General features: G+C 37.4%; 1 protein-coding gene across 1 annotated transcript; it reads right to left on the bottom strand.

Annotated features, from left to right (window-relative positions):
* Positions 1-3,619: 3,619 nt before the first annotated feature.
* LOC141332958 (uncharacterized) lies at positions 3,620-9,324 on the bottom strand. Its single transcript, XM_073837914.1, has 5 exons — positions 9,195-9,324; positions 8,864-9,049; positions 8,658-8,753; positions 8,118-8,270; positions 3,620-5,866 (listed from the first exon to the last, which is right to left on the bottom strand). The coding sequence occupies exons 1-5, from the start codon at positions 9,322-9,324 to the stop codon at positions 5,145-5,147; spliced, it is 1,287 nt and encodes a 428-aa protein (XP_073694015.1). The 3' UTR covers positions 3,620-5,144.
* Between the last annotated feature and the right edge of the window lie 5,109 nt (positions 9,325-14,433).

Below are 14,433 nucleotides of genomic sequence, written 5' to 3'. Positions count from 1 at the left end.
AATCCGTTAATATGCCAACAGTGTGGAAAGAGTTTTACGCATAAACATAACCTTATTGTCCACATGAGAACTCACACTGGAGAGAGGCCTTTCATCTGCAAACTGTGTGGGAATAGTTTTACAGGGAAACAATACCTTAATATCCACATGAGAATTCACACCGGAGAGAAACCTTACTCCTGCAAACAGTGTGGGAAGAGTTTCTCACAAAAAGGAGTTCTTAAGACTCACATGAAAATTCACACCGAAAAGAAGCCATTCATATGTCCTCAGTGTGGAAAGAGTTTTACATTGAAAGGTACACTTGATGCCCACATGAAAATTCACACTGGAGAGAAACCTTTTACCTGCTCTCAGTGTGGAAAGAGTTTCACATATAAAGCAAGTCTTAACATTCACATGAGCATTCACACTGGAGAGAAACCTTTCACCTGCTCTCAGTGTGGAAAGAGTTTCAAGCATAAAGTAAACCTTAAGACTCACATGACAGTTCACACTGGAGAGAAACCGTACAAGTGTCTTCAGTGTGAGAAGAGTTTCACATGTCAAAGCAACATGAAACGTCATTTGCAAACTCATTCTGGGAAGAAACTGCCGTTTTCTTCAATGCAAGAAGAGGTTTAGAAAGAGTGATTTCTACAATCATCTATCATTTTTATTTTGAAAGAACGAGAGTGTAACGAGAAAAAAGCTGTGTGAAATCAAGGCTGTTCACATCGGAGCTGAATGTGGGCTGCATCTGATCACCTTCATGCAACCTTCAGTTTTATGCTATTCCATTAGGCTTTTTATTTATTTTTATTATTATTTTTTTTTTAGGTTTTTGTACTTCTGAGGCCATACCTGACCATCTGCTTTACTGTAGTTTCAAATATTGAGTGATTACAGTAGATTCCCTCAAATTTTGACTATGTAGAGACAATTACTCAATTCTCCGAATCAAAATATTAGACAAACTTTCACCTTGCTGGGAAAAGCAAAGCAACTGGAAGATTATAAATTAATTGACATCAACTGAACAAAATGACTTGTTCTAATTGATTTTAAGTGTATTTTAGCTTTTTGTTTAGTTGATCTCAATTTAATGTTGTAATATCTGTTTACATTAATGGACTTTATCAGGAGAGGCATGGAAATATTATACAAGTTTTTATTTTTATTTATCTCCACAGTTCATTCTTAGTTGTGCCTCCAGTAGCCTGTATGTAACAGTAGATATATGTTTCCTTTCTAATTCATTTGCTACAATAAACAATATTCAGCAGTTGGCCTTCAATCATTTGCTTGTTAATTATACATTAAAGAATGTATTCAATATATATGCAGTTACTGTCTGTATAAATCTTCTTGTAAGTAAACTACCGGTGCTTTTTCTGAGTTCTCAATGTCTCGTTTTAAATGTCAGGGCCCTTGGAAGTCTACCAATGAAGTGTTGAGCTACTTTGTGCCTCGTAAATGGCGTAAAACAGTGATTTATTTACATGTCTACTCCGATGCCCGATTCACCCTCATTGACTACCTGTTGTAAGCATCGGCTAACTATTAGAATTTCTGTGATGATTGTTGTTTTTTTCATCAGAGAGGTTAGGCCTAGTTTGCTATTTGGTCTTAGTGACTTAGTAGTCCTCTTCACTACTTGTAACGTTTCTCAGATTTAGGAGCTAGGTTTAACGCTAAAATGCTTTGTGAAATACTCTTAGAGCAAACATTTCAGAGTCCTAAATTTAGGATTGACATGGCCATTATTTTTAAGATTTTCTCCTAAATCTGCAAGGTTTTAGCTAATTTAAGCCTTTAGATGTTTTGTGAATACGAGCCCTGACTTGATTCTTGATTTGTGAAGCTGTGGAGCTTCAGCACCACGGACAGCAGCTGATCCAGAGCTCAGAGCAGCAGTGGACCTGACGACTACTAAAGCAACAACAGACATCCATGCATTTCAGTCATGACTTTGTTTGGTTTACTGCTGCGATTTCCTAAATCTTGATATGGGAAGGTAAAATTTATCAAACTTAGCTACTACTAGTTTTTCATCAATGTATTCAATTATCTAAAATGTATCAGCAATATCTGTGTTAAATAACAAGGTTTCTAGGCAGTTCTGACATACTGAATTTCCTATGACATTCCTGAATCAGTAAATACATTAATAAACAAAACATTGTCGAGTTGTCAGGTGTTCAAGTCCAAACAAAACATTGCAACAATGCATCAATGCATCAATTTGCAATGATGAGGGGATGCTTCTGTGGCATGGGCACCTCACTTTTAGGATGTACAACTCTCAAAAACCCATCAAATATGTAATAAAACAGGGTACTGTCGAAAATGCTATCAGGGAAAGAGTTAAAATACTTGTATTTTTTGTATAATTGTATTTTGCACCAAGCATGCATTTGAAACTCTCACTGCACGCAATTGGATAATGCCACAACCAATCACAACAATACACGGTGTGACATATCCAGGTGTTAGTGCCCCGTACGCTTAGCTACCAGCGGAGCTAACTGATAGATTAAACTCTTGCCGTATCCAGTCACCAAAACGTCCTTCTTGCAAAGGAACGATTAGAGCGGGGTTTTCTGTTCCTCTTTTATATGAAAAGCCAAGTCTAACTTGTTCATTGTAGCGCTCAAAGTCGTTTAAAACAACTGGTGTTTATCTGTAGCCATCTTTCAACGTTTACTAAATTATTCCGGATGTCACAGCGCTGTCATCAGCTTAGCACGCCTCTGGCCCGCCTACATCAGATACACCGATTTGATTAGTTCCCAGAACTGCTTACGTAATGCAGTAACGTGCATCATTGCCTGATGCCAGAGTGTCTTGCAGAGACAGTTCAAATTGTGCTCTCGCGAGACCTCTGGATTTCCAGGGTAGTGCATTAATGTAGGTTATGCAACAATGAACAAAGTACATCGAGGTGAGTTTAAGTAAACTGCAAAAACTATTTGTTAGTAATAGATACAATAAAAAAAAGTTCTATTCTAAAACATTTTTAAAAGATTCAAGTTAAAATCGAATCCTATTAAAATCATGTAGAAATTATCCTACAAGACATTTGTCTCGTCCTATGAGACAAGTCCTAATGGAATCCAAGGAACGATTCCAAAATATGATAAAAATTCTAATTGGAATCCTTTAGGGTTTTTTTTTTTTTTTTTTACAAGGGAATATTTTGCAGATTCTGAAAAGGAGGAAAAGTGTTGAACTAAACTTCCTCACAAATAGTTGTTGTTGTGAATAAGCTTAAGAGGGAAATGTATATAAATAATTAATTTATGACTAATTATGATTACAATTATTTACATCAGCTGCCAGTAGTTACTGTAGCAGAATTAAATATCGCCATTGACTAATCTATTGGTCCAGCGAACATTCAGGTTAATTTCACATTAACTCTAAGCAATGATATTTTCTTGGCCGCAAAAAAATAACATTCTTACAGTATTAATGCATTAGAACATGTAGCTTGATCAGAATCGTAAAGGGACATTAATTTACAAGACAGAATCAGAAACCCATGTAATTTGTGCACAAGAGTTTATTAATTAAGGACTAGCACATGACTAATCTAAACAAACAAACATACAATCACTCATACATGGAGGAAGGGCAAGTCAGATTGGATGAATGGAGCCATTAGAGAAACAAGAAAAATGAGGCTTTGAAAAGAGTCACTTAACCACCTGAATGAAACCATCAGTGCCATTTTACAACAGGATTTACAAATTAAAAAATTAAACAAATATGTTTGTTTAGTTAAATGTATGATACTTGCATTGCCTTGGTCGTTGACGAGCGTTTGGATGTAGTCTCAGATGAAAGTCTTGATGGTTTCAAGGTTTTGGAAATGGGATCACATTTTTCTGGGTTTAAGGAGCGATGAGTTACAAAGGTGTCCTGACTCTGTGGTGATTGGGAGTTTCTTCCAAGGTGGAAAGTGAAGAAGAATAATGAGCTGAGAGAGAGAGAGACCCAGCTGAAATCCTGTGATCTTTGGGGAATAAAAAGACAAGGCTGCAGGGCCTGGCACAGGCTTAGGGTTCTGGAGAGTTCTAGCTCATTTTCCTCATCTTCCTAGGAGTTCAAGGCCTGCCAGGCACAGAAGCATCGGCTCTGGGACTTATCAACCAGAAGATGGCAAGGTGATGAGACACGGGACTAAAAGAACTGAGAAAAGCCAGGAGAACTGAGGCGAGTCACTGGGTAAAGCCTTTATCTCTTATGGGGGTTACAGTCAGGAGACGGTAATTGGGAGGCCAGGTTATTTGATAATTGGAAGGCTAGTGAGCCAATGGTGACTTTTGCTTTTGGAGGGAAAGTTTACACTTCTTTGTCTGTAAGCATGGTATTTGCATATGTGCTGGGATTGGTTGTTCATGAAAAAACTACTAAAGATTCTTAAAACACTAATTTGTTGCATAGGTATCAAAAGATTAGACACCCATCTTTTTAGATCATCAACGAATTCAACGAGACCAAACATGTTATATGTGTTATACTACGTAGTGATCTATCATAACACATGCATAAGAACATTTCACAATACAAAAGACAAAGTAATTGAACAGTAGTAACATACACAATGATCTGAGGATATGTGTGTTCGTTCACAGAAAGGGTTTTCTAAGAATTAATGAAAGAAGTCAGTTCCTATGGCAGTATGTGTCCTTTTTAGAGTATTAGTTGGGGAAAATTCTCTCTACCTACTTTTGAGTCGTAAAGATTATCTGGTCTGGCAGAGGAGTCCTGGATGCCATACTAAGACCATTTAACATGGCTGCCAGTGTTGTGGATTGGGTGAAGGGGGTCTGTGATCATTTGTTAATCTAATGAAAAATTATTATTTGGTAAATCTAATGAACTGTGTCTGATTGGTCCGGACCCTACATTTTTTTTTCCGAGCAACACATAGGCAACAAAGAATGTCAGTTTGTAGAGTAATTTACAACAGCTTCAGATGTGGCTCAACCAATCAGAATCATGGACCAAAACTGTTTTATACATTTTGGTTGAAACTCTTTCCACACTGAGGGGATCTGTCAGCCTTCTCTCTGTTGTGAATTTTAATGTGCCTGTTAAGATTTTCTTGTTTTATGAAGAGTGAAACTCTTTCCACACTGTTGGCAGATAAAAAGGCTCTATCTATTGTGGATATTTATGTGCCTGTCAAGGTGTTCTCGTTGACTGAAACTGTTTCCACATTGACTGCATATGTAAGGCTTCTCTCCAGTGTGGATCCTCATGTGCCTGTCAAGGTGTCCTCGTTGACTGAAACTCTTTCCACACTGTTGGCACGTGAAAGAGTTATCTCCTGTGTGAATTCTCATGTGACTTTTAAGGATTACTTTTCGACTGAAACTCTTTCCACACTGTTGGCAGATGAAACGCCTCTCTGCAGTGTAAGGCTTCTCTCCAGTGTGGATCTTCATGTGCCTGTCAAGGTTTCCTCGTTGACTGAAACTCTTTTCACACTGTTTGCAGGAGTAAGGCCTCTCTCCAAGGTGAACTCTGAGGTGGACTCTAAGGTTTTCAGGATTACTGAAACTTCTTCCACACCGTTTACAGATGAAACACTTCTCTCCAGTGTGAATTCTCATATGACTTTTAAGGTTTCTATTTTCACTGAAACTCTTTCCACACTGTTGGCAGATGAAAGGCTTCTCTCCAGTGTGAATTCTCATGTGGATTTCTAGGTTTCCTTTTCGAGTCAAACTCTTTCCACACTGTTGACAGATGAAACGCCTCTCTCCAGTGTGACTTTTCTTGTGGACTTTAAATTCTCCTTGTTCATTGAATCTCTTTCCACGCTGAAAGCAAGTTTCATTCAGTATTTCTCTCTCCTCTTTCAGTGCTGTTGGGCCTAAGGTGGTAAAACAAAGAAATAAAAGTTAATCCCAGTTTAATGCCACAAGGCAAGGAAAATGGACAAACTCCCCACTCAAACATCAGATGAACAATTCATCACACAATAATTCTTTCTGAGGTTTTATTAAGGGGGCCATGATGTTAGCCAATCATAAAAAAGGGTTGTTAAAGCGAGTCCCAACCACGTTCCTGGAGCCCCCAAACACTGCATGTTTCTCTAATTAAATTATAAATTACCTGGTTCAAGTGTGTTTGATCAGGGTCAGAGCTAAACTTAAAGGATGGTAAATGTTTAAGAACAGGGTTGTGCACATAGATATATATACGTAGATACCCCATTGGACCGCTCCAAGCACGTAGATGCGTCCGCCATTTTGGAACAGGCCACTTGACGTCATTCACCATACTGTAGGTTCGCAGACCAACGGCTGTGCAGGACTATGGCATTTCGAATATTCAGTGATTACTATGGTGATTTACTTAAATCTATGGGTGAATGACGTCGAGTGGACCGCAGCAAAAGGCCCATAGAAACAGTCGCTAATGAGGCATCTACGTATATATATCTATGGTTGTGCACCCCTGCACTAAAATGGGGGTTTGAGACAAAAGAGAGATGCAAAATGTGCAGTCTTTGGGGGCCTCCAGGAATGTGGTTGGGAACCACTGGTCTGTTACAGGTCTGACATTTTAAATGGAAAATGCCCCATAACGTACTGTAAAAAAAAAAAAAAAACATCACATCAGAACATAACCTTTAAAAGAAAACAGGCAATATTTTTACTCCAGTTGAATGTGAAGTGATATGTGCTGAAGTATGGTGAATTTGTGCTCTACATTTAATACATCCAAGTGTGCGAGACACACAAGCACGGGCACACACACACACACACACGGGCACACACACACACACACACACACACACACACACGGGCACACACACACACACACACACACACACCCGGAGCACTGACTCTCCCCCACACAAATATTTAACTTTATTATCACTTTAAACATAAAAGTACATAGAAAATGCAATGCATAAAAATAAAAATGAATAAAAACCATACACTACGTACCACTGTATTTATTGTTTATATAATATATATATATATATAAAACAATCACAAATCTTAAATGAGTCTTTAAGGAACTAAATTAAAAATGAAATAATAGAAAACAGCCTACATTTTAACTGGGAAGAGGAACAGACATTTACTAATTTGAGCTCATTTGAGCATGCAGATCAAATTCCCTCACTCACTCAACCAGGATCACATTAGTAAGATTGTATGACCTTAAATGGTCATTTATGGAACCACTTTAACCCAGATTGATTTGTTATTTTACCTCAACTCAGGTTTTGGACTTTAATCCCAGCTGTTCTTAGAGTCTTTTGGAAACAGTCCCCAGAGCTTGACATAACATGACATAAATTGAGTTAAGGTTAGGAGACACTGCCAACTAAAGCATAAGGGCAGTCACATGATTGGAGCTCCAGGGAGAAGCTTGCATACAGAAGGATAATACACCTGGTATGGTTGCCTCACAAAGCTCCATGGAGCAGAGGACTTGATTCTCAGAGATGAGAGGGGACCCAAAGGTTTTCTTTGGGAGCGGAGTGCTAATGGGAGACCCTCTAGAGCAGGGGTGGCGAACGGTGGTCCAGAAGAGCCGCAGACCTACAGAGTTTTGCTTCAACCCTTAATCAAACACACCTGAACAACATAATCAAGATCTGAAGGGTTACTAGAAAGCTACAGGCAGGTGAGTTTTAATTAGGGTTGGAGCTGAAATCTGCAGGACGGTGGCTCTCCAGGACCGGAGTTCGTCCTCCCTGCTCTAGAGTGAATGGAGCACTGCCAAGTTCAAAGACAGGAGCAGCCTATCAGGGAGGGAAAAAAGCCTATTCAGGCCAAACATAAAATAATTTGATTATAAATTTAAAATAACAAAATAAACTTTAAAAAATACAATATGTACAAACTATTTACATACAGAGACAGAAATAAAAAGGACCTCGCTTGGAGGATGCAAGAGTGGAAAAGCCTCAGGGAACAAAGGAGAAGAGGAAGGAGGGCATTCTGCGTTTCCTGCAGAGCCTGCTGCCTCATTTTTTTATTTTTTTAAAGCCTACTACGGGCTGTGGGGGTCTAATTGTTCCAAATTTAGCACAACGGTGCTGTTTTCCATCGCCAATTGATACATTTTAAATTTGATCATTTCTTTTGTTTGAGGCGGTATGCTCTGAAGAAAAGGCAGAAGGCTGAGGAGGAAGTGTTGATCAGCAGACAGTGGTGGTGGTGGAGCTGGAGGACACCTCAGGAGCTCGAGCAGCGTCTGCTCCACCTCCACCGTACCATCACAGGGCCGCCAGATGCCTCTCCTCCTCTGTTGGCCTGTGTAATCAAAAATACAACACACAGTGCATGAGAAGACAGAAATTATAATTGATTATAATTGAAAAAACGAAAATTGTCTAGATATTGGGAGAATAATATCTGTGCCTGTGTGAGTGACATAGCCAGTGCTTAAATACAAGTGTGAAATTATTTTGAACTTGCTTTAACATATTTTACATAATTAAAGTTATACTTCAGACATATAAACATCAGGACCATAAACATGCAAATGAACAGTAATTAAAATGTATGCATGCAGATGATTGGTGGCATAGATTGCAATAGAATTTAGTCTGCATTTACAAATACAATGATTATTAGTGAATGTTAAAGCTATGAGTGGATACTGTACTGATGTTTTCTGCACGAAACATGTTCACACACCTGTGGGTGCAGCAGCAGGGGGCGAAGCACCAGGGACTGGGGAGACAGGAGAAGCGGCAGGGGGTCTCGGATCAGCCTCTTTATTATCAGTAGGCTCTGTCAAGATAATATTAAATGTTAATAGTCATAGAGAGATTATATTATACTTTTCATCTGTAAACAATGACAGCATATGCCTTGTAAATTGGCTTAATTGGAAAACTCACCTATTTCCGTATCCTCTACTTCCACCTCTCCCTCTCCCTGGTCCCTGGAATCAAGGAATCTCAGGATCTGTGAATACTTCCACTTCTTCACCGACCCTGCGGCTGACCCACTCCTCTTATCCATCTCCTTCCTCTTCTTCAGGCACGTGTCCCTGAGGCTCTTCCATGTTTTCCTGCACATGTCCTCTAAATAAACACATTATCTTGTTAGCGAAAAGTAGCTGTATATTAGGGGGAAAATAGTTATAAAAAACGGCGGGAAGGCCGTAGGTCGATAAACGTGTAAGTTACGCGACTCAAAAGTGAAATGTGTAACTTATTTACAACTTACCAGGTTGCCCAATCTCCTCACCGACACTCTTCCAAGCGAGGTCCTTTTTATTCCTGTCTCTATAGAAATAAGAAGTAGTGTCGTACAATTCCGGCCGACTACTCACTGCCAAAATTAGACGCTCCTCCATTTTGAATGAGTGACTCCGGGGCGGGCCTGCCACCACAGCACCAAGCAGGCTCCTAATTGGTTAACGCGGCGCGAATTGACGCAGAAGTTCAGATTTTTCAACTCGGGCGGCAGACGCGAATTCGCATCAAACGTGTGAATGCACAAAAAGCACAATTCACGCTTAACGCGTGTAACACACCAGACGCTCAATTTGTGCCATTCATTACCGGTTTGCTTTATATTTATAGCACTGTTTTCTCCTATTTTGTACTGTTTTTATGTATGTCCTCCATTGTCTTGATCTAAAAATAACAACAAAAAATATTTATATTATTTTGGTAAATTCAATGATCTTATTAGAAGAACTGCATGTAAAAGTATAATCCATTCCATTTGTATAATCTCTGTGAGCTTTAATGAGGTTTCACGCATGCGCAGTAAGGCGAATTTAAAGTTTTCTGACATTTCAGTGTGAATGGAGAACATTTCAAAACAAAAGGGCTGTTTTCAGTCGTGTGCGGATTCATTTAGATGTAACCTGGCTGTTTTATTTGCTTACCAAATACTTTAAATGAACAAATGTAGACAGCATGCAGTAGCCAAATATGACTACTCACATTTCAAGGTTTGCTTTTGTGCAAAATAACAAAATGAGTAATTTTCTTACTTTTGCATAATTAGCCAAATGCTTGAAATAAATGGTTTTAATATTAGAACCAAATATTGGGTTTATATATATATATATATATATATATATATATATATATATATATATATATATATATATATATTCAATACAATCTTAATGTGTGACATCATAACAAATGCACACGTGAAAGCAAGATATTCAGTATTAGTATTTGTCATGTGATCAACACTTCTGTTAAATGTCTCCACATTTCTACACTCCTGTGACATTATTCATAAATACAATTCATTTCAGCTTTGAGAAAAAAACCAACCTGTTTGTTCCTCAGTATCTTCATGTTTGACTCTGAATACCTCTTCAATCTTCATGTCTTCACTCTCCTCTTTAATAAATGCCATCTTTGTTTGTTCCTCAATATCTTCATCTTTCAATGTTTCTTCAATCTTCATGTCTTCACTCTCCTCTTTAATAAATGTCATTTTATAATATTGTGTCACATGGATCTCTGTTGATCCTCCAGGAGTTTTTTGTGTATTTGAACACGTGTCCTGTTTAAGATGAGAATAATTAATAGAAAGAAATACTTGATATATACAAATTACACAGAACGTTCATATTTAGGCAGGCTATTTTTTATTTACATTTGGTATTCAATTATTTGCTCATATCTAATATATTACACTCTCATGAAATCATTCTCGGTTGTGATTCACTCGTTTGTGTTTGTTGTTGTCGTTTGTAGTCCGCGTGCCGCTGAATCGAATCACTGAATCATTTCACAAATGATTTGATTCAAATGATTCGGATTCTCAGTTTCTCTCATCACTTCTTATCATCACACGATTGATTCATGATATAGAGAGCGAACTGAGACGCACTTCTCTGTTATTGAAGGCTAACGCTGAGTATCTACATCACTAAAAAAAACATTGCAACGTTACATTTAACAATACTGCATTTATTTAACATCGCTTGAAAAAAAAGCTTTAATTGATGTAACAGTTTGCATTATATAAAAACACAAAACTACAAACCTTTTGCAGATGAATCACAACAGATGAGGAGCACTGCGCGTCTGAAACACGTCACATCACCAGAGCAAAATAAAAGTCCCATTGGTACTGCTCTCTAGAATCACAAACACATATAATAGAAATGTTGTATAGAATAGAATTTGGTACCCATATGATGATGCATTTCTAAAGTTATTAACATTGTAAATCTAGGAATACTTTTGTCTGTTTATTTTTTTCATTTACCTTGCCATTAAATTCACATAAAACTAGTTAATGCTGTTGTTACAAAGAGAATGTGATGGCAAATTTGATCCATCACTCTTTTGACTACTGTAATCAATCTCTTGCTATTTTGTTTGTTTTTTTATTTACATTTACATTTACATTTACATTTATCCAAAGCGACTCAAAATTGGGTATTTATTTCTCTTTTGGACAGTCACTGAAACACTGTCAGGGATTTTATTTTTATTTTGCTATTGGAGCAAATGAGGACACAAAAACATATTTGTGGAAGTTTCCATTTACCACTAAAGACGTTTACAAAACTATGACTATTTAATTTTCTGAGAACCCCATAAATGTAAAAAAGGATCTATATACAAAGTCCCATTATAAAAAAAGTTAATGTAAATTTCTGCATACATTTTGGATAAAGAAAGACAGACAAGAGAGACGCATGTGTAAAAAGCCATGTGGTATTCATCAAATTTATTTTCATATAAAAACAGCAGAAATTATATAATGTTTATTAGCAACAGCACGTGAGTGTGATAATGTGATATCCGTCTTTGATCTCGCTTGAGATGCGCCTCGACTGAAATATAGGTGAGAGTAGGCGGCTGAAATGAGGAGAGGAGTGAAATAAACACAGTCAAGACGGACAGTTCTGAGCTCTGGTTCATATTAGATCACCTGTAATAGATTATCTGGATTATTCTGTTTACAGCTGCATTCTTGTGATGGGCTGGTTATACCAGTGTTTCCCTACTCCAGTCCTCAGCCCACCGCATATTTTGTATCTGGAGTTGGGAAACGCTGGGTTATACAGTAAGTTACTTGGATGTAATCTTCAGGTGTTTTGTAGAGAGAGAGTCTGTGGACGCAGTTTCTGGGAGATTGAGTGGAGTGGGATGTTTGGTGTAGAGATTAGGGGTCGACCGATGTGTTTTTCACGGCCGATACCGATTATTACAGATCAAATGCACCGATAAACAATATTTTGAAACGATATGTGTCTACACATTTCCATTAGTTTTAACTCTTTAATTTTTTCTTTTTTAATTAAAACATTAATTTATCTTTTAACCAAATAAGTTATTTTTTTACAAATGAGGTTATTAATAAAAAAAAAACATGGAAGACATCCGATCAGAATGCGTCCCCGACTGCCTCTTCTATTCTATGCGCCTTATATATGAAAACAGTTTTAATTTTCACACGTGAGTTTAAAATATTCTATCTAACCCCAAAGAGTGAGTTTTTTTAGCTTTCGCTTTTATTTCGTTTTTCCTTTTTTATTATTAATATTCACAAGCATGCTCACTATATTATGAAATAACTGATATTCAGATTTCAAAATATGTGCAAGTAAATGTATTTAAAAGTTCAAACACTTTTCTAATGACCGCATTAGTTAATCTGTACCGGGTGATGGGTGCCGCCATGTTTGTTCGCGCTGAATTCGAGCTGTGGGATTCACAACACGCAAATTCATCCTCTCCTCCCGAAATATGTTGTCAGAATATATTTGTAAGATCATTATTGCCGCTTACATAGACATCAGTGTGTATTTTATAAACTATAAATGTATGGTTTTGCTAGTACTTGTGTATTTAAGTGTCTGAAACCTAAAATAAGCATTATATGGTTGAAAACACTGAATAGTTGTGATAATATGACAAGCTCTCAACACGTCCGATCTGGCTCAGAGCCAGCCAACGCGCCAAAACCGATTTGAATTCAGCAGCTGATGACGTGATGCGGCAAACGTTCGAATCCCACCGGTGTGATCGTACGCATAGGGACCAGCCAAGACAAATCACACCGGTGTGATCGTACGTGCTCAAGGGTTAAAATAGGCCATTCATTGAAGATGCGCCTTATAATCCAGTGTGCCTTACAGTGCGGAAAGCCTGGATTCTTAAAACTGTTATATTTAACAGTTTTAAGAATCATTTCAAAATTAAATTTCAAAATTTAATTATTTTTATCGCTAAATCGTTTTTTTTGAAAATCACCCATTCCAATAATGGTAAAAATGCTTAATATCGGCGCCAATAATCGGTCGGGATGATAATCGGTCAACCCCTAGTAGAGATATCAGTCTCATATCAGCAGGAAAGGAGAGGGTGATGAATGTGTGTTTGGACGTAATGATCAATCCTGGAGTTTGGTCTGCTCTCCCTCTAGATGCTCATTTGTTCATAATAACAGACGGGCTGAACTGTCTGTAGTGTCCAGCCATAGAATAGGAGTGTATGTGGATGATAGTGAACTCTGTCCTTCTCCAGCGTCTCTGACACAATGAGCCTCATCCACACAGAACAAACCACATTCACTCAGACGCTCTATCCTGGGGTTATGTATTTATTGGATCTTCAGTGAAACTGTGTTGATGAATCAGAATAGATTCTAGATATTGTTGTGTAATATCTGTATGTCTGCACTGCAGTAGTGTATTTGCGTTGTCTGTATTCTCTTCTGCACTGGAAACTGTCGCTAAAACAAATTCCTTACTTGGCAATGAAGCTCTTTTTGATCTTCGAGAAAAAAAAAAGATTCTACCCATAATAGTTTGAGCTGCATAATAAATGTGTTAACGATTTGTTATGGTCTTATTTTTAGTTTTGTATATTGAAGATCTTTTTTCTTTTCTAAGCTGACACTTACTATTACTATTTAAGATAATAGGTGAAATATGGTTTTGTCAAAATTCAATGATTGGATATGAAAGTGTTGGGTTTGTTAGAGATAAGGAGGTAACAAAGAAATCTCAGTCATTTTCTACAGTTTTCATTTATTATTAGTTGATCATTTCTGAATTCTTACACTGGCATTTTGAATGAATGTTGACATCTCTACATGAAATTCTGTTTTCAGATTGTCTCTGTTTCTGTTGTTTTTTGGTTGGGTTTTTGGTGGTTAGAGAAGCACACTTTTAATTGTAAGTATCAACTTGATTAGTCCCAGATGTTTATTTTTTCTTTTCTTTTTCTTTTTTTTACTGGTCCTGCTTCCTGATCAGATTCATCTAACATGCAGTTTCTTGATCCCTCATTCATTTGGATACTTCTCATCTTCTATTCCTTTTCTGATGTGTCAAGCTGTAAAGTCTTGTTGAATAATTAATAGATGTATAGAAATATCCACAATAAAGGTAAAATCTTCTAAAGTCTAGTTGATGCAAAAAATCCATTACATTTAAAAAAGTACTTAATAAAACGCAGTAAGAGTAATTTTA

Source organism: Garra rufa, chromosome 4 (genome assembly GCF_049309525.1).
Source record: "Garra rufa chromosome 4, GarRuf1.0, whole genome shotgun sequence".
NCBI classification, from domain to species: Eukaryota; Metazoa; Chordata; class Actinopteri; order Cypriniformes; family Cyprinidae; genus Garra; species Garra rufa.
This window is presented reverse-complemented; position numbering and strand designations above follow the sequence as displayed.

Excerpts from the sequence above, each read along its gene's own strand:
- LOC141332958 (XM_073837914.1), bottom strand. The coding sequence starts at position 9,324 with ATGGAGGAGCGTCTAATTTTGGCAGTGAGTAGTCGGCCGGAATTGTAC. Across the intron at positions 8,754-8,863 it reads AGTAGAGGATACGGAAATAG|AGCCTACTGATAATAAAGAG; the intron begins GTGAGTTTTCCA and ends TTATCTTGACAG. Across the intron at positions 8,271-8,657 it reads CCCTGCTGCTGCACCCACAG|GCCAACAGAGGAGGAGAGGC; the intron begins GTGTGTGAACAT and ends TTGATTACACAG.